The 25,863-nt window shown below is 42.7% G+C and overlaps 1 protein-coding gene across 6 annotated transcripts in view; it reads right to left on the bottom strand.

Moving 5' to 3' along the window:
* The window catches only part of pitpnm3 (PITPNM family member 3), a 67,208-nt gene that overhangs the window by 18,940 nt on the left and 22,405 nt on the right, over window positions 1-25,863 (bottom strand). For 3 of the 6 annotated variants that reach the window (XM_035623493.2, XM_035623492.2, XM_035623497.2), the window contains exons 3-8: window positions 23,364-23,474; window positions 13,337-13,404; window positions 12,926-13,146; window positions 4,012-4,201; window positions 2,392-2,514; window positions 1,544-1,731 (exon numbers count right to left, since the gene is read on the bottom strand). In XM_035623493.2, the coding sequence (XP_035479386.1) occupies window positions 1,544-1,731; window positions 2,392-2,514; window positions 4,012-4,201; window positions 12,926-13,146; window positions 13,337-13,404; window positions 23,364-23,474 (901 nt within the window). The remainder of the gene's footprint in view (window positions 1-1,543; window positions 1,732-2,391; window positions 2,515-4,011; window positions 4,202-12,925; window positions 13,147-13,336; window positions 13,405-23,363; window positions 23,475-25,863) is intronic. The other 3 variants (XM_035623495.2, XM_035623494.2, XM_035623496.2) reach the window with 1 other exon arrangement.

The following is a 25,863-nucleotide window of genomic DNA, read 5'->3' as shown; positions in this document are numbered from 1 at the left end:
CTCGGTTTTCTACTGGTTCTTTATTTCTGTACATGTCCCATGTTAAATGTTTTCAACAGATATCCATGCTCTGAGTAATTGCACTTTTCATTCACTGGCACATGCCATGTTTAATTACTGTGAGTTATTTTGCCTGTCCATGTAGGAAGATGAGAGATTCTGCGTAGATGGGTTTAATTTCCATTTTGCACCGTTAGCAAAATGTTGAATAACAGCTTTTGATTAGGCTGTTGACATGATTTCATGGGCAATGGACAAATGTCCAGCCTTTTAATGCAGTAACAGCAAACATATATGATACTGATGACTCACTTATTGAGGTTAAGCATGTGTAATGGATTTCCTAACGGACATTAGGCACAGGGAGTGACTACTTTTTTTTTTTCCGGAAGCTCCTTAGAGCAAACAGATTTCTAAATGTTTGAGTCAATCACGTCCAATTATGTGTTTAAAAGTCTGTTTCATCTCAACTTAAGGAGTTCAATTTATTGCAATCGGTTTTCAAAAGAGCATTGCTATCACCATTTCCCCATGATCTCATAGGTAATTTCCAGTCAGGGCCAAAACAGAGCAAGGTACATGTGGAAACATCTGACCTGGAGTGAATCATAGGCAGACAGTCATCTGAGAAGCCATTCTGATAGGAGGGATAATGTCAGAGAATAGGAGTTTTAATGGTGATTGTGAATATCACATGGGATGTGCAGGGGAGGAGAGCAAATCCAGGAGCAGAGGCTACCCTCCAAACGACCAGGCTGTGGCTTAATCAGGAGTGTAACAGGGAGGCATAACTGTGAATTGATGGGATCACATCCTCAGTGACTGTGTGGCTGTGGTGGTGTAAACCCAGTGGGGCATGTGATTCGGAATGGGAACACTGGTTACTTGAATTGAGTCAACATGGCAGCTAGAGTACATCCCCCTCCAGCCGCCCTGACCCAGCTAAATTCATCCGCAGCGCACAGTCTCCCAAACAAACTGGCTGGCACAGGCACAAACAGGCTATTTATAGTGCAGCAGAGGCAGGGCAGTCAAGCTGCAAATATTGATAAAGAGCAGGGGTGAGGCAGGGTGACACATTCCAGGAAAACCTGGATGAAAGCTGGCATGCAACATCTGGGTTATTGTATGAGCCCGTAACACACTCATCACTGATCAACAAATGCTGCTTGATAGAAATGGATGAGAGAATCCCTCACACTACTCCACTGATGCCAAGTGGTGTTTGTTTTTGTGAACTAAAGTTTGTTATATGCAACGTGTGAGTATTTCACTGACTGACTTCAGTTGCAATGCTTATTGGAAAGCACAGATTTGACAGGTTGAGTTGCATTTACAATGCATGCAAATGGTCTGTGAGTTCCCCGGTGTCTAAACCAGTGTAGTAAAGTGTAGGATGAAATAGAAAAGCACAGTCAAAATGTAATAATTTTCAATAATTTAAATATCATAATTTGTATAAATGCTCTAGGTCTGCCTCCAGAACCATCATCACATCACCACCCATCCCTGTGTGTAAGCATGTTCACGTTTGCTGCTGCACCTGGAAAAAAAGCTGTGCTGGCTGGTGGACGTGGTATCTCCATCATACGAGTCGCTCTGCTTCCGGCTGAGTGGCGGCCCACCCTGACCGTGCCCTTCGTTGGGTGCAGAGATATCGATGTTGCTCTTGCTAAGCCTCTTGCTTGAACTCAGACCCAGGCTGGACTCCCCGAGTAGGCCCGAGTTGTCCTGCGAGGAAGGGATGGGAATGTGCAATTTAATGTAAAGCCTCTTACGATCGCAGCAGTGGTAGCGATTACACATAATCAGGTGGGAGTTGATGCGTTTTCCCAGGTGAACAGTCTGGGAGGTAGGAAAAAAACTGTGGCTGAGCAAGAGTGAATCTATTACCATGTGAGTGGATTTGAATGGCAATGGAGAGGAGAGGAGAGGCGGGAAATAACAGGCAGAAACTAGGAAAACATGCAACAATTAGCTAGTCCATAACAGCATATATGTAACAATGACTATGAAACACAGACACCCCCCCCCCCATCAAATCAAGTGTGAAAAACAAATGCTGATCCGCATACTTAAAATTAACCTTCACTGAGACTTTGATTAATAGCATTTATTACATGAGACTTTAGTAAAACATAATGCCAGGGATATTGTCACTGGTGTTACGGTGACATTTCTTGAAGCCATTCTTAACACAGATGGTGTAAAACTGACTTTACTACTAAGAAGAAGGGAGTTATGCCAGGGTGTGGAAACGCAGGCACATGATCTTGATCATCTCCAATGATCTTCTAATCTTGGAAGACTCAGTAATCCCCCCAACCCCATACAGCTCCGCGTATCATCATCATCATGTTGCATGTTGTTGTTGTGACGATGAGCTCATACCTTCAGGCTCTCAGTGCTGTTGTTCCGGCTGCTGTTGTTGGGGCTGCCAGGCCTCTGGTGGTTGCTGAAGCACAACGCGTCAAAGCACAGCACTCCTCCCACACAGTCGCCCATCAGGCATACCTGCTTGGGAAAAGTATGATTTAGATGCTCTGCACTTATGGCACTCTCCTCAGTAAAAGCTTCGAAACAAGGGTGTATGAATGTAGTTAAAAAACTAAAACAAATGAGAGAAGAACATTTTTAATTGAAACAGGAATGTATGACTCTCTCCATATTCCCACACAATCCCATACCATATACAAACAGAATACACTATGCAGCCTACTGTATACTAATCATTTCATATCATATCAGTACGCAAGTAATCATTGGATTTTATTGGTTTGTACAAAAAGGGAATGCTGCAATACGCATGCCAATTGACATCAATCAGTCCGAAATCTAACCACCACTGCTCAAAAACTTCTGGTGCGCTCACAATGTGTCATTCAGACTGTAATTACAAGGTGCTCAGAAGAAATGAAAAACACTAATCTAGGCAATTCATGTGTTGTGACTATAAGGTGAGTAGTTTGGCAAACCATTTTTGGCATATTGTGTAAATTCTTCCAAATCAGGTTTCTGTTGTTATTCTCGTTTTACTGTCGCTGCACAATCACATCATTAGTTTTTGAGTTTCCTTACTTTTGTGTGGTCAATGGTCATCCTCATCCTCAAGATCCTGTTTATCAGATAAGCGCAAATCCATGTGTCCAATATAATTAGGCAATCATCAACTATTTAGAAATATGAGAAGTGCTAGAATTTAATAGAAAAAAACCCCACATCTCATGACAATGAAAGTTATTAAAAGTAGACTAATCTCTAAGAAAAATATTGCAGAGGTGAAGGAGAATGTAATAAACTTGTTAACACTAAAGCTGGAAGGATTGTCTACGGTATCCATCCATCAATCCATTATCCACTGCCAGAGAACTGAGAGCACCAACCAATCACAACATACAGTATCGATTCACGACTAATCAAGATTAAAAGTTAGGATACTGATGTTTTGCTAATCACCTGTTGGACTGTTAACCTATATCCGACTTGGCTGCATCTTATTTCTTGATTGGCAAATCAATACTGCTGAGCAGTGGCTTTCAATCATGTGCCGTCCGAGCCCGAGACTTTTGAGGTGTTTAATTTCAAACAAGCAGGGCAGCAGCCGCACTACAGCGGCCACACTGCTGCAGAAACACATTAGTTTTTTCAATTATTTGTCGGACACTTTTTGACCTTTAATTACATCTGGAATACTTTGTACGGGTGACGCTAAGTAAGGATGTCGCATTTCACAGCTCTTTAATTGTAAACAATCTCCTCACAGATTATTATCTCATTAGAAAAAGCAGCTTGTTACCATAGAGCCTAGAAGTTGTTATATGTAAGGGAGTGAAATGTGGTCCTCTGGGCCGTGACCGCCCACAGTTTCCACAGATTACACAGCCCACTCTTTACTTCCTTTGACAATTATTGACTTCCATTATAGTGTGTACAGCCCATTACTCAATAATGAGGGACTCGAGTGGAGGAGTTGCTCTCCTCCTGTCTCCTCCGGAGAAAGGCATGACAGACCTGACCCGTGAATCCCTGGCCGTCCTCTGACTGCAGGAAGCTGTGGTAGACCTGGTTGGCTCGGGCGATGACGGTCGCCACGGCGTCCTGGTAGCGTGGCGAGACGATAGCGAGGAGGGGGAGGGCAGCCAGCGGGAGGTGGTCCACGCTGCTGGACACACAGCTCTCATCATAGCTGTATGGGTTCAGACTGCAGGAGGGGGTGATGAAAGGGAAGGATGGATGGATGGATGGATGGATGAAAGGGGGTGATTTGGGGAAACACAACAGATTGCATCATGTCTTAAGAAGGCCATTCATTTTGGTGTTTTCCAAAGAATTAGTAAAATGCTCGTCATCAGACACTATGAGCATAGTATTTCTCAAAATAAATGAAGGTGAGACAAAGTTCATCATGTTCCTTTGGTGGTGTGCCTCCCCCATGACAATCCTGCATCTATTAATGTCTCATCCAATCTGTTCACGTTGCACTCTATATCTGATTTGACGCCGGGACTTTCCACAATGGTACAATGTCCATGTGCATGCGCAAGCAAGATAAGGAGAAGAAGGATGCTATCTCCAGGAATAAAGTACAGTACAAGCAAACCTGAAGAGGTAACAACAGTGGGCTGTTTGGACATTAATGTGTGTGTGTGTGTGTGTGTGTGTGTGTGTGTGTCAAGGATCAAGTGAGATACTACATGAGACAGCGTTGGGGAAACATAAAAAAAATGGCGTCGCCTTGCTCTCTCTCTCAAGCAGCAGTGCCGACCCCGTCACCATCCATCAGATGCTCTGATTACAGGAAGGGGTAGCGATGCTACACCAAGGCAGAATATGTCACCAAAGATGGACACCTCAATACACAGAGGGGCACGACCTCTGTGTATTGAGGTCTTTTCATGTCAGATTGACAGAAAATATTTATAATGCAAGTACACAATTTTTATCCCGGGATTTGTTTCTACTACAATCTCAACAAGAATACAGAAACACGACTGTCTCTCTCTCTCTCTCAAGATAGGTGTATGTTATATCTTTATTAGGTGTATGTTATATCTTTTAACCGAGGCTATTTGTTTTCCGTTGCTCTTATACTTAGTTTTTCAGTCCAAGTGAGCAAATCTTTCCCCATATTTCCCCCCAGTATGTCAACAAGGGGCCGGAGGAACTCAATGTTCTGCTGACCGAATTATCCGTTTCATATTAGTCTGATTAAGCCATTTACTTGATTGCCTAATGTGACTTTTCCTCATTAAAATCACATTATCAGGACCAAATCACTTTTTACCATCCAAACCACACCAAAGCACAAAAAAAAACAAAAAAACATGATTTTGCACATGCTAACAGCAGCTATTGCCAATTTTTTGTAGCAATTCCAAAATGCTGTGCTGCGGGGGTTCTGGGAAGAAGTGGTTGTTGTGCTCCCAGCAACATGTTGTTCAGCAGCCAGTCTCTGACATATACAGTGGATGAAGCCACATCCACAATCGCCAGTGCGCCATCATAGCAAACAGTGACAGATCCGTGGTGGAGGGCAGTTGTGCAAAGAGATTGAAAAAAAATGTTTAAGTCATCCTATTCTGCTTGAGAGACATATGTGAAAGTCAAACATTTCATCCCCAAAATGGTTGGTTAACCTTTAAAAGTGTTCAGGGTCCTGCACAGAGGAGTCAGAGCTGCGAGCATGGCAGTGATTTTTTTTTTTTAAGACTCATTTGTATTGCTGTCGTGTGTTTTACCTGTCCTATGATCTCTATAAAGCATATTCCCTGTTGGGGTATTTTTTCCAAGCGTCACACCACAGGATGTGGCTCTGATGTGTTACTGTCAGTGGTAGTGTGTAGACATCACCTAAAGACTCATGAGATGCAGTTTGCGTCTGCAGTGTCACCTCGGTAGTGTATGAAACGTGCGCCCGAGGGCAGCTTTTTGAGACACATTTTACTCTATATGAGCTGCTCCCAAAGAGATTTGATAGAAACACAGGAAAAGAGGATTTTTGAAAGGTGCTGCGCACAGTTATTTGCATAACAACAATCGCTCCTTCAACAGAAGCATCTGCAAGAAATATTCAGCTCAGGCAATTTAAGTATAGCGATGGCAGCATATTACTCTTGGGGAAAGACTTGCTGTGCAAGAAAATACCATCTGGTCACCAATTTATTTGTTTGTCAGGTTCCTCTTAATTGAATTTTGGAACTAAAATAAGAAAATCCCTATATACCTATTGACTTCCAATGAAGGTTTGAACCAAGGTTTGTAGGTGTCAAGGAGGAGTATTGTAAAAAAAACAAAAAAAAAACCTGCTGCTTACATACACACAAAAACACACTTTCCCAAAAAAGTTCCAATCTGAACAGGATTCACATGGCAGAGGTTTAACTCGCGGTGCACAGCAAATGCCAGGTGAGACGCCCGTTATTTGCATTGCATATTTACTGAATTATGCAAGGTGTTGTTGTTATTATTAACCAGAGCAGCCACTGTTTGACATACAAAAGAGAGCACATGATTTGTGTGTATGTGTGTGTGTGTGTGTGTGTGTGTGTGTGTGTGTGTGTGTGTGTGTATGCGTGCGTGCGTGCGTGCGTGCGTGCGTGCGTGCGTGCGTGCGTGCGTGTGCCAAACTGCTTTCTATTATTTGAAGGCATAATGTGCTTGAGGGTTGCAGGATATTCTATTTTCAGAATCAATGATCCTGATTAATGTGAGGCATTATCATCAACATCTTTGTCTGTACAAACATGTGCTTTGGCAAGGCTGCACCATCTGCCTTAAATGGCTATAATTAATCTTAATAATCTAAACTATAATTTCCCTAAGTAGTGGCTATGATATCATACAATTTTGATGGAGCAAAACTGTGAAGCGTCAGAGAAAGATTGGTGTCCTACGGTCTGGATATTGTAGTATGTGGCTGTAGATTTAGATTCTATACATGTTAATCCAATCTGTCATCTAACAGGCAACTGTGATGACATGCAGCTCGACATCCATTAGCCGGCACAGAGATGGCAGAATAAGATACTTGGGAAGCCTCAAAAGAGGCACATCAGCACAGACATGAATCGCGGTGGAGTGTGCATTGAGTGCAAGCGTCTACCAGCGTTATTTCAAAATGTGAGTCATTCGCTCATGAGTGGCAGCATTTAACCATTAGGCTCAACTTCACTCGAAAGCAGCGTGAATACGATACTATTCTACACTGAGAGGTGTACCGAAGTCTTCCTCAGTGTATCGTGAGATCCATCAACAACAGTGGGGAAAAGAGTGAGCCGATTAAACCACCAATCGGCCACATCTCGTGCGGCATAACCTTGAGATGGACTGTAATGTCTGTCAGATTCCTGAATAATTGCTCCCCCCTTTTCTTAATGGTTGGCACAGCACAGCACAACGGTTGCACAATTAGGCTGAACAGCAATGGCCCTCTGCAGAGTCTTCTTAATTAGGGAGATGGCCCAGAAATAGTAGTGGCACGTCCCCGGCCACCGATGGCCAGAATAATGAGTCTCAATCTCCATGGGCTGAGGTCACTCACTGTGCACACGGACAGGTGGACTTCTTCCTCCTCCTCTTCCTCCTCAGCTTTCCCTGATGGAAAACTGATCCAGTGTGATGACACACTGAATCTATCCCTTTTTTTCTCTCCTGCTGCTCAGATTGTTTCTTTCTCTGTCTCTTCTATTGTTTGCTATGAGAGGAAATCAATTCGGAAGGCTTTTCACAGTTGCTGTTAGTTGAACATGCAAAGGCACAATAATACACATTCAGAGAAGTTTTCCAACTGTGTGTGTGTGTGTGTGTGTGTGTGTGTGTGTGTGTGTGTGTGTGTGTGTGTGTGTGTGTCGTATACATGCGGGTGTTGTCTTGACACCAAGCTCCTAGCCGACAATGTCAGGCACATTTATTAGCAGGCAGAGCCAATAATGAGTCCCTCAGAGCACACAGGGCCACGCACACGAGGGGCAACAAGGACAACAACAAGCGGAAAAACATGTTCATCCTCTATGGGGACATCGTACAGTACATTAGGAATTATCCAGAGTCCAATGTGGTTGTCGATGTGAAAGTTTGTCTGTGAGGCGTTATGAGGCTTTGCCACCTCCATTCTGCGGTGATTTTCAGCCAAGCTGTTAGTCAGAACGGGGGTAAATTACACATACAGCAAAAATTCCTCCCAGCATGGTTACTTTTTCCTCTGTTTATGTTGGCACACAAACAAATGAGACTCCACACACCCACGAGTCTAACAGTGTCCTTAGAACAAACTGAATGTAATTTGTTGAGCTTGTGTGTGTGTGTGTGTGTGTGTGTGTGTGTGTGTGTGTGTGTGTGTGTGTGTGTGTGAATGTGTGTGTGTGCTGTGTGTGTGTGTGTTTGGGTGTATGTGTGTGTGTGTGTGTATGTGTGTGTGGGTGTATGTGTGTGTGTATGTGTGTGTGTGTGAGTGCTTACTTAATGGACATATTGCAGGAGTATATCAAGGACCTGGAGCCAATTGTGCAGACAAGTGGGCTTTGTAAAAATTTCACAGGGGAGTTAAAACACATACTCACTGCTCTTTGTTGTCAGGGAATTTTTCTCTACAGCTGCACCGCTTATATTCAGCTATGGGCGAAAAAAGAAATGCTCTGACTTGTTTTTTTATTTCTTTAATCAAAGTTGCCTTTGGTGGCACTACGCTCCGGATGCAGTGACGGTGCCCTTGCAAAAGAGTGCTGGGGGGAACTTGTTTCAGGGAGGCGATCATTGTCATTAACATGGTTGATTACGCACAAAAAACAACACAACAGTAAAAGATGTAGACTGCAGGATTGCAGAATCCAGATATTGTCTAGTTTGCTAGCTCGGAGGTTGCTGTCATTTCCCAAGGTGAATGGGATTTATAAAACAGCAACAGGTCACAAATGGAGGGGGAGGAGAATGCCATGTGAAGGGCAGACTAGCTCCATTCTAAAGCTCACTTAGTACAGAAATCAGGGTTCAACTAATATATGTTATTAGGCTATAATATATAATCTTTATATGATCCTCTCAGGAGCATTCTGTGGTGTCTGGGTAGAGCAGTAGGCGTCTAACTCCAGCGTCTGAAAGCAGCTTTAGTTTATAGAAGACCACTGACATATTGATTTTTCAACAACAAAATGATCCTACTTTGTATGTATCTTCAAGTCACAATTCTGTAAAAGACAAATCAATGGAATACACATCTATATTGTATTTTATGTTATGTGAATATGTTAAAAAAGCTATTATGATCATATATGCTTCAAAACGTCCAAATAATAATATCATTATCGCCCTTATAAATCCAGCATAAGTCAGCTATAATAGAACTGATAAAATGGTAAAAACACACCTTGACCCTACAAATCTATTTTGAAAGCAAAGAAGAAGAAAAAAACCTCTTCGATCAAACCAAATATATATATTTGAAGATTGCGAAGAAAAACTAATTCAAATGCTCCACACATTTCATTTTGATGTTAGAACAACAACGAGCCTTGGTCACAATATCTTGCAAAGAACAAGAAGAAGAATTTCTAGACAGTGTCTTTTTGACCATTTATATTTCAAATTTCATTCAATTGTTTATTTCCTCACAATTCAGCTCTGGTCCTTTGTGACATAAAATTGTCTGACATCAACTTGTAAATTGTGCACCGCAATGCATTTAAGGGCAGCCAATCGAGATATGGCAACAACCCAGTTCTCATATTCTCCCAAGGGAGGTTGTTGTTTTTAAAAAAAAAATTGTGGATTCGGCGAAAGCCGAACAGACGTCAAGCTGCCAAACACATTTTCTAAGCTACGGTGATGGGTGACTATTCAAACAGAAACATCCTCAGCATATAATTGGAGCACAGTGACAACTAAGTGACGCTGTCAAAGATAAAGCTGGTGACCACTGGGACGTCTGTGACATTAAATGTGAAATTGAATCATTAGTTACGCTTGAGCAGCTCACTGCACAGACAGCAGACAAGACAAAAAAAAGGGGCAAACATAGGTACACAGACATGTATTTACCTCCTGTATCTCAAAAACTTCCTCCAGCCGAGGACGTCATTACTTTACAGTGACTGACTGCAACAAGTAATATCTTTGTGTTATAATTGCAATAATACCATATAATTTGCCATAGGGGAAGTCTTGTAAACTGACTGCTGCCCATAACTGGGTTACCACCACGATATCTGCAATTAACTTCCACTCTCTCTGAAATTGATTTCACAAATGAAACCTGAATAAGAACAGTGGCTAATTAGACAATCAGATCATTGCACACACTCCTTGCAGCGGAAGCCATTCATGTGCCCACTAAGGAGCCATCGCCAGACCTTAATGGGAAGGCATTCACAATAAAAAACAGCAGCGTTTAAAACGTTAGGAGTTCAATACATTCCACATGGCCACATGCTTGCAAAGGCTGAAAATGTCACCGGCAGACTAATTAACATTGCATTGTCTCTTTCGGGTCTTTGATCAATATATTTTCTCAATTAACCTTCGTCCCGTTAGCCAACCAGGCATTTATGCTTCTATGCCAATTCCCACAGACATGCATTCACAATGGGCAAATTGAGGAAATGCCCCCTTCAATAGTTTAGTACCATGCAGACTGTTCCTTGCTCCTGGTCATTTGGGCTTTCTATGAAAATAGTCACAATGTTGAGTGAGTTAAAATACAAAATATTTATTGAAGTGAAGATCAGTGAGGACAGGCTAAAATATATTTTGCTCAACACACCTCGTGATTCACAACCACTCGGTCAATCATCAGCTGACTAGTAAAAAATGTATGCATGTTCACCGCAGAACTACCACAACCTCCCACTTCTCACTATTTCTCTCACTACAGGTTTATTTCATCACAGTTTGCCAACACAGCTCCCTCCACCACCACCTCCGCCTCCTCCTTTATGTGCTAAGCCTTTGGTATTGTGGATTTAACCTAGATGTAATGTTCATGCGGCGGTTTGTAGGGGAGGAATTGGTCTCCGGGCAGAGTATAGTCTTCTTTCAGAGCTCACTCAATGATCAGAGAAAGACTTCCAACCTAACGTATCTGTGGCTTAACGCTGCAGAGGTTAACAGGTGTAAATACATCAATCTCTGGAAGCTCTCAATGTCTTGACTGTTCCCAATGTCCTGAATGTTACTTCATCAGTTAGTGGAACAGGGTCTTAGACATCCATCTTTCTCACTGTCAACGCTTCGAGAAGAAGGCAATGACAGTGATTTCAATCCCAAGTGTTGTAATAAAGAAGGGGTGCCGCGATAATTATGGCTCATACCTTTGTGCTAAACATGCGTAACATGGTGACTAATCCTCCATTAAACCCAAAGAAGAAAAAGAAGAAGACTAAGAGCAAGGTTGGAGGAACAAAATACATAGTAGAATTGAATTTATTTTTACTCATGATCCGTGGGTGTAAAGTTTAATATAATGATAACTGGATGGTATTTCTACAGCACTTTTACAGTCTTATTGACCACCCAAAGTTCTTTACAGTTCACACACACACATTCGTACAGCGTTTTTTCCACGACGCATCATTCATACACTGCAGGCACAGCCGTCAGGGGCAATTTAGGGTTAAGTGTCTTGCCCAAGGACACCTCTCTACCTCCTGAGCCTCAGCCGCCCCAGTTTGCAAAGTAATAGCAGCATCGAAGCACTTACTTACATTCTTTTAGGCTAAAAACATGATAAATCATATGGTACCAATGAAACACCTGGACTTGCAAAGAAGATATTGTCACCAGCTGCTCAAAATGCTTGTATGCAATATATTCATTTTGATGAAGAAGTTCAGTCAAAAACTCATCATCATTTTCCTATCCTCAGTACCTCGGAAACATCTTCGCTAATGATAAGCTAACTACATTAATCACTGCCATCTCATCCTCCCATTTCTTGATGGTAGATGTTAAAGGTATATTCACATTATTTTATTCAAGATGTGACAGGCTCGGTTGTTTATGCACCCCCCCCCCCCCCCCCCCCCCCCCCCCATCATTAAGCTATATGGATACGGTGGGTTAAGTGTCAAATGTTCTGTTCAGACCTGGCATTGACTTCCGTCTGGAGTGACTCAATCACAAGTGGACAGCTCTGAGTATGTCAGTTCACGTCTGGCTTTAAAATGCGTCTCGAGTGACCACTTGCGATCGAATCTCATTTACCAGCTCAAATACACAGGAACGTCTTTTCTGTTTGCAAAGACCAAATTATGTTGCTTCTGGCCAGTCAGACTATTACAGGTGGTTCACTTGTCAATATCTTTGTGTTTGTGTGTGTGTGAGAGAGAGAACCGATCAAATGTGTGGGAAACACTGAGAGTGTAAAAAAAAAAATCATTTCAACAGTGGCGAGACGGCGGAAAGGATGCAACTGCTAAAAGAATGTGGCCACGTGTCCCTGACCACCTCTCAAATGCGTCCTCAGTGCATCTTAAGTGCATTCACTGTGCATGATGACTTGTGATTGGATCACCCAAGACAGGTCTGACTAGGGTTTTAAAGTAAAGTGTCGGGCCAAACTAAGAATTTCAGAATAAACCATCTATAAAGACCGTTCAAATCCCTGGAATTATAAAGGAGAGATGAACATCGGTCTTTCAGAAGATATCACTTCTCTTTGTGTTTTGGTGATGCTGGTGGGGAACACTGTCTCTAACATGTTTACACAAATTATCCTGGTTCCGGTGACTACGAAGGACGTAGCATATGATCCATATCATTTTCATACTCATCAGACTAGTCAGTGAGCCCTTGTCAGACAGGTGTTTTGTGGCTGAATATATATGAAAGTGTATTAGAGCACATCAAGATGTAAGCGAGATATGACACAAGTGTAGACAATTGACAAGTGTGAGTGGGGCCAATGAGACTCCCTGGTTTTGGATGTGGCACTCACTTGGACACCATGGAGAAGGCTTCAGCGCACACGGCCGGACATGGCACAAGCTTGATCATCACGTGTTCTGCAGCGGCCTGGAAATGCACCCGTGTCACCTTCTCCAGCACTGAGGCCAGAGTGGCCACATCGCCATTCTTTGTGCTGGGGTCTCCGCCTGCTGTGTCCAGGATGTTTCCCCCATGCACCACAAGCAGCAGCACGTGGGTCTTACATTTCCTCTGCAAAAGGGTTCAATTTGAGTTGAAAGAGAAACTCTTGAAAGGAGAGACTCAAGGGGAGAGAAGGAATAGAGGCAACATTTTGTGAAAGAAGTGGGGCTGCATTGCAATACAAATAATCATGTACTTCTTCTTGTTCCTGGCTGCTGGTGAATATATTGAATATACTGGCTCTTCATAATGATCCTACCTCTATATCCTCCAGTCCTTCAATGCTGCTCTGAGGGGCACAGCGTGGACCACCCATTTGGTAGAGACCTACAGTAAAGAGGAAAGAGTAGAAGAAAGGGGAAGCAGGAAGGAAAGACAGGGGGAAGAGTAAAAAATTGAAAAAAGGAGAAAGAAAGGTTAACTGCGGGAGCCACGTCACCCAGACGCACAGTTAACGAAAGCATGAATATATGGTTGATAGATCTGTGAATATGGTCAATATTTTGAATGCCTCTTCATCTCTCTTCTAATTGGGTGATAGGTCCACAGTATGTACCCTTGTGTTTAAATGGCATCACAATGCGATTCAGAATTCAATACTGACAGTGAACAGCAGGAGCAGGGTTGTTTCTCTGCTGCAGCATCTGAAGTCACCACATGTAATTGGATCTTGGCTTCTCTGATGTGGTAAAAAAGGATAGACTCTGTTTTCTAGAGACAAAGGATGGAGGGATGGGGACATCGTTATCCAAACTGTAACAACTAGAGGCGTCGCTACCTCTCTCTGTGTCGTGCAGGATATCATGGGAACCTGGCCAAACTCATTACCCTCTCCGGAAGCCTCTGTACCCTGTGCAATCGTCTTCCTCAGCTCTTTCCTGTCTCTCTGTTTTCTCTCTCCTGGCTCAAGGCATGGCTTCTGGCTTTGATCACTCGCCCCTTGTTTATTTTGTCTCCTCGTCTGGGACCGACTATCAAGGGATGCTCACTCAGACTCATGCACTGTCTATGCCGTCTATTCTGTTCCCAGCCGTCGGCCTGCCTCCGACTGCCGGCTTGTCTAGAGCAGCTCGGAACACACAGGGGACTCGGAACACTGCACTATTTTGGTCACAAAGTAACGAGGAAATCAATGGAGAGAGGTTTTCTATTTCTCAAGGAGGGAGATGGGGCAGAAAAGTTCCTCCGAACACCTTCTAAAGTATTTCAGAGAGAAGCATTGTGTGATTTGACAGAGAGCAAAAACACTCTGCCTGTTGGACAAGAAAGTGGTTGTTTAATTTAAAGATTTTATTTAAGAAGGCCTCACGGATAGCCTTTAGCCTTGTTTTAGAGATTGTACTGACGGGAAATATGCAGCAAATTGCTGCGTTCAACAGATTGTAGGAAAGACAATCAGAGGAAAAAGCAGCCCTTCTCTCACCTCATTATGATTTGTGAGAGTGGCACATATGCTGGGATGCTCGCAGGTTCAGTACAAAAGGTCTTAATTGTTATTGAATAAAAACAATGAAAACAGCAGAGCATCTCGCAAAGCCACGTGAAGCGACTAGAGTGTATAATCAATAGGATGAAGATTAATAAATAGAATCAACTGAGGCAGTGGAAAAAAATAAGGAAACAAATAGATAAAAAGATGGACGGTATGAATGTGCAAGTGGTGCAGCTACACAGTTAAGATATGTGAGATATTTTTCTGATATTGGGGCAAACTGACAAAATCATCTTTCTGTTAGTGCAGCTCAGTGAACCGGCTCCCTGACAGATTTCTTAATCTTCCTGTGGCGGCAGATTTTGCGCTCTTGTGGGGGGATCCCGACAATCAATCAATCTGCTTTTCTGTTTTCATATCTTGTCCTTCCTCTCAGAGATCTGAGTTCTACCAGTCAATACGTGCTTCATGAAGCTTAGTGGTCTTTAAAAACTCTCTCCCTGTGCTCGTCCTCTCCAAAACAATGGACCTAACCCAGAAGGCTCCCAGTGGAAAGTTGACAATGATATACAGCAGTTCAGCAGCACAATTGCTATATCCAGTGGCTTAAAGCCCGGAGATGTTTCTGAACTTATCAACGAGAGAGAGGAAGCGCAGACTGACTCGCGGAAAAAGGGCTGTGAAGATGAAAAGGCTCTACAGGCAAGTCGACCAGAGCTGAATGAGAAAGGATGAAATATTGATCTATTGATCCATGTTTGGATCCCTCTTGTGTGTTATTCTGTCAGTGTGACAAGTGTCATTATCTCATAAAACTCTCTCTTTCTCTTTTTTGTGTTCAGCATGCCGAGTTTTTGTTCTCTGTTTATCTCTCTTTCTTTCTCTCTGAATCTTCTTCTCCGCAGGTTTCAACCACGTTCTTAGCCTGCATTCATCATCAGTAAGATTGGTTTCCAGACTCTTCACAGGGAGTACAAAAATGGCAAAATGCCCTCAAAGTTTCCTGCCTGGCGGAGTGTGAATAAACTCATTAGAGCGCCACAGCACCGCTGTGATTTATCTGCGTTCCTGACAAGACATGCACAGAACACTGCAGCGTTGGCTTCCCTTTTGCTACTTGTTTTTACCTCTGAACCTTTATCTTAATTCAAGAAGACATGCTAGAGTTTAAAGGAACATAAGAAGAGATCTAAGATGCAGAACAAAGCCTCTGATTTCATTTCTGGGGAAATTATTATTAACACAGATGTGGGACGATAATCAATATACTGTAACAGTTTTTCATTATAAAGAAATCAATGGCTGTAATAACACTGAGCAGGCTTATAGGATTATTGCAAAGACCAGCTCTGGTCCTGAGGGGTCTCTGCCCACCTGATAAATGCCTCCTTCAGCTCTGTTTTTGTGTCTCCCCTGAGAAACCTCTGGTTAGTTTGCTGCTGAATTCTCCATCATGTTTACCAGCTAGTTCAGTTTATCAGAGCTTTTTCACAAAAGGCAACTGCCGGCTGCTCTTACGATTGCTTTTTTTTGAAAGGCAAGAGTGAACCATTACAGTAAAGCTGTATTCATTCAAACACTGAGCTGTAAGAGGCTAAACGGAACACATAGAGCTAATGGGAACTGCGGAGTAGAGGTTTCTCTCAGTTCATGAGTATGCATGACCCCTTTCATACTACACATAGGAACTTAATCCATTTGAAAACAAAAGCACTCAAAGGACACAGACCTCCGCCAAGGCTAAGCCATCCCCCACCTACAGGTTGTTTCACCTTCAAAACATTCCTTTCAGACCACTTACGATGGCCGAGACCAACCTTTAAGAAAATCTTCAAGCAAATCAGTCCATCATTTTTGAGTACTCATGCTAACAGACAAACTGGGCCAAACACAGAACCTCCTTGGTGGAGAATATTGTGCCTCATGCAAGAACCGTTTGTACGAACAGATTGATGTAAGAGCGTCATATGCGCAACTTGTCTTTATTTCGAGAAGGCTCCCCAGTGCAAATGTTAGATGCTTGCATGGACAATTATATAGGAAAGTGAGGTATAGCTTTGTTGTGAATCAACAGTGACTCAGTGGTGTGTGCTGTGTTGTGTAGTAACAGGTTACGGTGCTCATTTGGAGGAATATATCTCCCGACCGGGTGAACAGCCCCCTCTGACCCCTGGCACAGTACAGGCACGCTAACACGCTCAGCCATCTGCTCGCTGCTGCCGAGATCAGGGTCTGTCATGTTGCCCCACTGCAAAAACACCCCAGGAGACGCCACCAGCTCCTCTGCATGACAAACCTGCTGACCCCCACCCCATCGAACACAACCACACACGCACACAACCACACGTGCACACACACAATCCATAAGGCTAAGCAGCACATAAAAGACTCAAAGACATGTATATTCAGACACATGCACACACCATATGTCCTTAACAATCCCAGCTGCTCGCTATATGCTGTGGCTGCACACACACACACACACACGGGGGCAGGCTACATTGTATCACGTAAAAAGGTATCAACAGTTGAAGTTCATATCCAAATCCAGTTATTTCATGCTCAAAGGCAAAAATGTAAGAATGCAAAGAGGAAACATAAGTGTCTGAAGAAGTGCAAACAAGGTTGGATACAGTAGCAGGTGGAAGAAAAAAAAAGTCGTATTGAGAAACTTCTAATTTACAGCTGGGATTTTTTAAAGAAAAAGAGAGAGCATTGCGTGAACTCAATTATTTGGTAGCAGCTCTGTAGAAGAGGGAGCGAACATTCAAGGTCAATTCAAGTTTATTAGTACAGTCCAAGACTACGCATTTATCTGGAGGGTTTACTGTTTGTTAGAAACATGACCGGTTATATAATTAAAACCTTGTTCCATATAAAAAAAAACCTTAAATGTGAAGGGGAGTGGGAAAACCTCAGGAAGAGAAACAGGCCTGATCCATCATCCTGGAGGGGAAGATATTCAATAGGTGTCTTTAATGGGCACAAAGCAGTGGTATGTTCGCAATATGAAGAAACATATTTCATTGCACAAATTAAATAAACAACAAACCTTCAGGTAAGTACGTGATAGGTGTGATAAGTTGAGGACTTTAAGTGGTATTGACCAATTTCTGCCCTTGAGTCAAAGACCGACTGTGTGACCACAGGAGCTGCCTGACACACCCGCAGCACATACACACTGACAACAACACTCCATCAACATTACTAAAGGGTCAAGGAAAGTGTTAAACATCGGAAGAATAAAATCTATGGGGGGCTGAGTGGCATGACACACCGCAGGATTGGCCTCGCCACCAACCCACCCCACCACCACCACCACCACCATCCCCCAAACGGCTGTTAAAATAAAAGAGGAGGCAGAGCAAGCCTCCAGAGCCGGAGAGCTGAGTCTTCAAAGCCAGACGCTTGTTACAATTATCTCACCTCTCCCTCTTCTATTGTGGTTTGCAATCTCTTATTAGAATTATGCGGCTATTTGTCTTTCCAGCTTGTCAGGCTCTCTAGGCTGTTTTGTTTTCAGGAGACAGACAAAATCATCTATCACATAGGAAATTCAAGTAAGAGGGAGATTATGCCTGTGTTTGCATCGCGCGTTGAAAAAGACTTGACCAGGAGGCGGCGGAGAGCAGAGAACAGATGAATCTCAGACCTTGAATTTGTGTTTTCTGTTCCTCTCTCTCTCTGCATGTGCTCCTGAATAGCGCTACAGGGTGCACGCAGAGGAGAGAGATGTGGTGCTGCACAGAAAATGGAATATCTTTCACTATGTTTTTCTCCAGGTCACTTTGTGAGGAATTATACTCCCATCATATATAATGTTGACAGGGGGAAATAAATGGGCTGTGTTTGGTTATTTGGCTGGGTCTATCTCTTAGTCATCTCCACCCAACTGTGTCTTTCCACTGACACTTCAACTAATGTTATCCCAGCATGGCAGCACACACCGTGGAAGCAGCCAAGTTGGGGTTTTCGTGTTTATCAGTAATTTTTAAAAAGATCAGTTATGTAACACGTCTATTTCAGGTTTGACTACATTATAGAGCATCACTCAGTGAATGAGGTGGGGGGGGAGAAAGAGTGTTTGCATATTGCGCAGATGGAGAGCAGTGGCTGATGTTAGATCACAAGACGGTGAAAAAAAAGGGGTAGTTGTGCTGCAGGCTTTGTCCTCTGCCATTGAAGTTCCCATCACTGTAAATCATCTGCATTGGTGGAGAAAGTTTCTACAGTCACCTGTGGCAAGTGGAGTAATGAAAGTAAAGGAAGATAGAGCAGCAACATGATGAGATGATGGGAAGGGAGCGGAGGAGCAGAGAGGCCAGGGGAAAATGGATGGTTAGAGAAGCTGAGAAGACCTAAAGAGGGAATGAAGGAATAATGAAGAGCAGAGGGAGAGGGGTTATAAACCTCGACAGGCCTTTGAGGAGATCAACAGGCTGTGGATATCACAGCTGAGCTGGTCCAGCTGCACCTTTTTCAGTAAGGTTTCCTAATGATCAAATGTTTCAGCTGCAATCGTTGTTCTGACCTATCCAACACCCAAATCTGATCCAGTCATCCTCTCACCTTTTTTTATAATGAGGTGGTTAAACCAATGGGCAGCTGTAGTTGCCATGGTTATTCGTTAATCATTTAACAGATGTTCCATATGACAGTTAGAGCCCACAGCATACCTGCAACAGTAACCAAGCAGACAATTTAGCCACATTTGTAGGGGGGCTGTTTCGTCATATCTTGTGCTCATACCTGAATGCTACTGGATTTTTAAAGCAGCTATAATCAGTATTTTTCTATACGATGGAGTGACCCCACGTAGTGACACACCCAGATGTAGTCAGCACCCACTCTGTCTGTTGTCAGGGTTCTCCCATAAACAAACTATATAATGGCGACAATTCATGAACTATTGTCATAAAACAATTAATTGCACCCCCCCCCCCCCTTCGTTTTCTTTCACATCCCTGCCATTACTTTCTAGTACAAGCATAAAAACCATTAATAATGAGCAAACAAACAAAAAACACGTCTTCTGCGTTTCTGTAGTCATATATTCACAGATACTGACCATGATACTGTGATGAATTAGAATCACACCGGTGCAATACAGTGGGTTCAAAATGTGATTCTGTTCAAATTCAACTTAAGCTTACTAGTATATCTGCACCTCCATCACTAATCTGATTTGAATTGTAGGAAGTAAACAAACAATAACAATGCAGTACCTCAACGGGCGTAGCACATTTATATGCGGCACTACGATGAGGAGTTTCTATTTTGGGTACATTTGACTTAGTTCCTCAAGCATGAGAGACAGAGCGGGTGAGAGTGAGGAGGTAATAACCAATACTTTTTAAAAAAGCTCAGTCGCTGTCTGAGGTTTAAAGTGTACTGGATGAACCAAACATGTCTTTTATGTGCATCTCAGTGGAACAAGATCTCATGGAGTTGAATTAACGGTCGGATAACAGGTTCATGTAGTGTAAGTGTAAATGAAATGAAGGGTACCTGCTGTATGAGACACAGCCTCACATATATATACATATACATACATATATATATATCAGATTTGGCATCGTTGGTACTGGGGGCACATTCAGTTTTATTGAACAAACACTGAACTATTCTGAGTGAATATTGGAATTTCATCAGGTGGCCAGGAATCAACAAAATAAATGAGCAACTGTTTGTTGTCACATCAACTTAATAAATAATAATATGTCTTCGCTGTATTCACTTCAGACTCGAAATGAGAATAGAATCACACTTGGCATGTGATCTGTGTAGAGTCCAAGAAGCGGAGCGTTGAATTAGGGCACACGTTAAGTGTTCAGGGTTCTGTGTACTGAGCCGAGCTTCACCGAACTCTGAATAATGCAACAGCTCATAGATCTGAGGACTGAGTCCTGCACAGTGCACGCTTCACCCTCCCAAGGATCCCACAACGTTTCCTCTCTCGTCCCTCGGTCCGTCGGGTACATCCCTGCGCCGATCGGTGCAGCCTCAGAAGAACAAAAATACTTGCAACTACCAGGACAGCTGCGCAATAAAACACTGTGCAGGAAATTGCGAAATGGAAATAAAGCACGAAGAAGACCAAAAAATTGGTAGATAGCCACACGATTTGACTTGCTTGCTGATATTTGATATTTTTACCTACAGGTCCTTGTATTAGTTAAGATCAGTAAGTATCTCTCTCCCTTATCTGACACAGTAAATGTCACGGTTCAACCGAGAGCAAGACATTATACTGGTCCATGTGGGCCTGTCAGCGAAACACTGATGAAAGGGTGAGATGAGAGTCCAGGCAGTGTCTCTTTCTCAGGTGTGTGATAAGGGAGATTAAATCTAATTCTACATAACCGATTGTACTGTCAACCAAGCCCATAAAAAGACCAAAACACCGTCTGTTGGTCCACCCTGACTGAAGCACTCAGACCAAATCCCATTCATTCCTACTGAAGACATTTAAAAGGCAGAATCATTGCCTAAGACAGCTGGGATATGTCGTTTTTTTGCAAATAAGAATAAATAAGAGTGATCAGTGCATTTTGGGGGACTATTTTCAGCTGCAGATTAAGTCACATTTGGTGCAGAAGGATTCACAGTGATTGTGGAATGAATTCAAAACTATGGTGCCATACCGATAAAGCATCAAACTATCGCTGTAAGTATACCTAGAAGAAAATATATATCCTTAAACAAATGAAGACACTGATATCGTTAATATTATATATGATAATATATACTGCTGCAGTGAAGCACTGCACTCCACTGTGTGTCTTTGTGCATGCGTGTGTGTGTGTATGTCCTTTGGGGGGGGGTTAGTCTTCAGTTACCACCACACGACTTGGCACAGCAGCCCCTGCAGGGGCGACTTCTTTCATCTCTGCATGACCGGCCCCCACTCCCACTGAACTGCAGTGATTAAAAGCCTCCACTCAGCTTTGTCAAACCTCATAGCTGACCTTCTCAACGAGAGCTGGTCCATTTATCAGGAGGAAAAAACCCAAAAATGAGCGCCATGCTGTCAGCACATGACGGTCAGAGGAGCAGTGAGGCACAGTGGGTAATTAAAAAATGTATTCACCAGTGATTTTATGTGTTAAAATTTGCTGTGTTTCTTTATGGCTGCCATCCAGTTTAAAGCTACGCTGCTGTTTTGTCCAATTTGCAGGGGGGGGGGGGCAGAAAACTTGATATTGAAAACCTAACATCAACCTTTATAGAGCTTCACTCAGGTATAGGGCATGTTGATACACGTAAAAACACCACCTACATCACACGATTCTCCGATTGAATTCTCCCTGTGAGAAAGCTCATTTAGTTTGATTCAGTCCCGACCACTGTAACTGAATTACATATCACCTAGAGATTTAACAGCACAGTATTTTTTCAGACACAATAAGCAGATTATAATTCAGTGTATATGCAGATCAACGTTTTTTTAATAGAATAGTTGAACTCCCAAACCAAGGGAAATTTCATGTAAGAGAAAAAATTTACATTATTTCTCATATATTTCTGCTGCTCGGCTTGTTTAATTGTTCTGAATCATTCTATCTGCAGCACACAAATTAAACACATTTGGACATTGAGAAGCTTATTCTCAAATTGAGCTTCACAAAAGGTTGTCCAATCTGGCAATGAGGCAAAAATAAAGAACAGCAGTTGCCACGTTAATCCCCGGGACCTTGATGTGACAGCAAAGAGAAAGGGAAGACCTAGAACTAAACCAAAAATATGAAAAGAAGAGGGATCGGGAAAATTAAAAGGAATTCTGTCCATTGAAAAAGGGAAGAAAATGTTCCCATATTTACTTCCTCAGTGTCTCATTTACTGAAGACAAGCAAACGGGACAAGCAAAAAGAGAAAAGAGCTGAGCATCTAAATGTATCTGTTCTCCATCCATTTGTACTCTTGTCAGGTTTTGTTTGAAAATTGATGGTAGACTTAAATGAAAGTGCAAAAAAAAATTGGAAGCTCTTTGTTGCGAAGTGGGAATTTTATTTCAACCGATGCTTTACATGCGCATAAATAAACGGAGGCGCAAAAAGAGCCGAACAAAGATACGCTGATGTTTCAAACTCAGTGCTTTTCCTCAGGCATCAAAGGACAAGAAGCACTGAGCTTGAAACACACTGGATATCTGCAAAATGAAGTCAGCTATCCGTTGTGTTTCACTTTGTGCTTCTGTTTATTCATGCACAGCATCAATAAGAGATGTTCACCCTTTGCAAGCAAGGGTCATCCAATCTTTTCCACATTAAATCATGCTCTTGACCGACCACATGGTCTATTTTATTACAGTTTTTAATCACCTTTTTGATATTAAAATGGGCTCATAAAACCAAAATCATTCTTTCTGTCCACACATTTACTGTATTATTTAGTGCAACAGCTCTCATTGACCCATCACCCCTTTATGAAACTATATGGTCTTTACTGGCCAAACAAATACATAAAGGAACACATACCAAGTCAATTTTAGCATGGCACTACTTTCCCAGTTAACTTTGCAAGAAATATTGCTGTAAAATTGTGCCTCAAATAAACAGAATAAATGTCTATGTGATAGGCCTTTCAAATATAACATACTGTGGTAGTAAACATTTTTTGAAGGTTATTGTGGTTGTGAATGCAGTTTGAGGTTTGCAAATATTTTCTTGCTTCTTCTTAATATAGCTTTAAAAAGAATCCACCGGCCATTTAGTCCGCCACCCACCACCGTCATCATTTGGTGGATAATTCTCACCATCATTTCAGACAATTTGAACCTTCACTATGGATGTGTGGAAAAGGAAAATACACAATTCTTGTGTCGTGTGTGTGTGTGTTTGTGTGCAAAATGTACCATGTGACTGGTCCTCCATGTGTCCCAGTGTTTCGATCTGCTCCACCAGGTCATTCGAGTTCCACTGACTCATACCCAGCAGGATGGCGCTCTTCCCCTCCATAACATCTGCTGACATACACAGAGAGAGAGAGAGAGAGAGAGAGAGAGAGAGAGAGAGAGAGATGGAGGGAGAGAGAAAGAAAGTAATATTGGAACTGTGTGTTCTTCAAGCTCAGAATGATCAAAGATAAACAACATGACTCACAAAGTTCTAGTTTGTGTCAGCTGGGCCTGGTCTCCGCTCCATTTACATTTTGGCTTGCCAAACAGTACGTGCTGCTTATTTCAATACACAGCCTAATGTGCGGCAAATAAACAAAACAACGAAATACCACAGGACAGCCAATTATATGGCAAACAACACAGCCTGGTAAACACCTGTGTTTCAGGTGACTTGTAAAACAGACAAACTGTTGCTGCACCTCGGCCAACACCTGGAAACTCTCCAATATGAAAGAAAAAATTGGCCTGGCTGAAAGATTAAACACACACAAATACAATCAAAGTCAGCGGTTGTAACATGGTTATGAAGTTTACCGGATATTTATCCGTTACTACTGGTCCACCGTCCTCTGTGAGAAGCATTATTAGACCTTCAGCCTCACTGGCAGCTGCTTGATTATTAGCTGATAAAAATTCTGAGGGTGTATCATGTGCTGAATGCAAAGAGACCGTTCAAAGACACCCGTGGAGTTTTCCTGCAAACAAACACAGTCGTGTTTACATTTTGTTTTCTTGCATACATAGACTGTGTGAGGTGGGGGGGGGTTCTTGTTTTTTTTTATCTCGCGGAACCTGCAGTGTTTTTGTCCATGGTGACATCAGCTAGCAGTCTTTTTATGGTGCCAAATTTACTGGCCATCAACTGTAGACTAATGGAAACATATGAAGCCGTTGGAGCGCACCAGTGGTACTTCCATTGTCATGGTAACAACACTAAACACACCGGGGAGGGTCATGGATAAAAGAAACTAGACTGTGATTATGACGATGATTGGATGATGGGGGGGGGGGGGGGGCTTAACAGTTGAACACAGAAAAAGAAAGTAAGAAACACCTGTGTGGGCAAGAACTGCCTGATAAATGATAAAAACACTATCACGCTGTCATAGTAAATGACAAGCTCTGTTGTATTTCGGGAGTCGAGCAAAGAGACTAGGCTAAGTGTGGTTCAGCATGACCCAAACGGTTGTCAACCCGTCACACACTGTCATCCAAGTCAGTCGGAGACAGCATGAGTCATGCAGGAAGAAACCCCTCTACCTGATAGACGTCTCTCCCCTCTCACACGTTCCTGCCTGGCAGCTCTGTGAGAGACTCCACAGGGCCCGTCCATTTGGATCACACAGCAGACCAGTCTATTGGTCACAGTTTTGTCTTTGAATATCTGCTCTGACTCCCTCCTCCATTGGCGCCCTCTCTTCCTTCCAGTCAGACACTGCTAATCTGAACGCAATGCGGGGACATGATACACACACTTGCAGAGTCAAACAGACAAAGACAAACAGAGAGAAAATACAGAGCAGCGTGTAGGAGACACACACCGAGGCGCACACTGGACGCGAACAAAAGCGTTGCAGGATGTGAGCAAAGCCTGTGGCTGGACAGGATGAGAATGCAAAGCAGGCTTTCCAACAAGCCCTGAAAAAGCGGCGTACTGAGACGCTCGCAGCCAAAACACAAGCTCCTCTGACAAGCAAAATGTGTTCGAGCGGAATTTTTCAAAAAAACACCTTCACAAAAAGATAGCAATTCACAGGACTAAGGTGCAACACAAACAACTGCACAAACAGATGCACAAATAAGAAAGAGATTTAAGCGGAATACATGGGAAAATGGCAAAAATCAGATTTGAACAACAGGCAAAGAGAGAAACAGAGGTGTGAGCTTTGCCTGCAGCGGACAGTCCTGAGGGAGAGAGAGGCGATTTGGAAACATCTTTCATCCTGTCAGCTCACACTGAATAAGTGTCAGAGTGGAGGAGAGAGGAATAGATGCCGTGATTGTTAAACGATGAGGAAATGGCCTCGGACGACCTCCGGCACTCCAATTTCTTTTTGCACTTCTCAATTTCTTGATCTCATCCTCATGCAGTAGTTTGCTGCGGTGAAATTACCAAAACGCCACATGCAGCTTTTTTTCAGGCCCGTTAACAGTCAACTCTGATGCACTATGAAAAATTCCATCATAGACGTAAATGGCAATTAAAGGACGAGTCTGTGAGGTAGGTAGGCTACGCGGGGGAAATTGGATATGAGAGCGTTACTCATATCTATCTACTAATATTTCAAAAAAATGCTAAATCATTCCATGAAGGTGGGTGTGGTAATATTCAATGTACGTTGTTTGGTGGAAAAATACATTTATTAACAACATTTTGGATTGCATGTCATCACACAGTTTCCAGTCACAAACATGGCTGAGTGCAATAGCGACATAAGAATCTAATGGCCTCATA

This window comes from Scophthalmus maximus, chromosome 11 (assembly GCF_022379125.1).
Source record: "Scophthalmus maximus strain ysfricsl-2021 chromosome 11, ASM2237912v1, whole genome shotgun sequence".
Taxonomy (NCBI): Eukaryota; Metazoa; Chordata; class Actinopteri; order Pleuronectiformes; family Scophthalmidae; genus Scophthalmus; species Scophthalmus maximus.
Note: the sequence above shows the minus strand (reverse complement) of the source record. Positions and strands in the feature narration are given on the sequence as shown.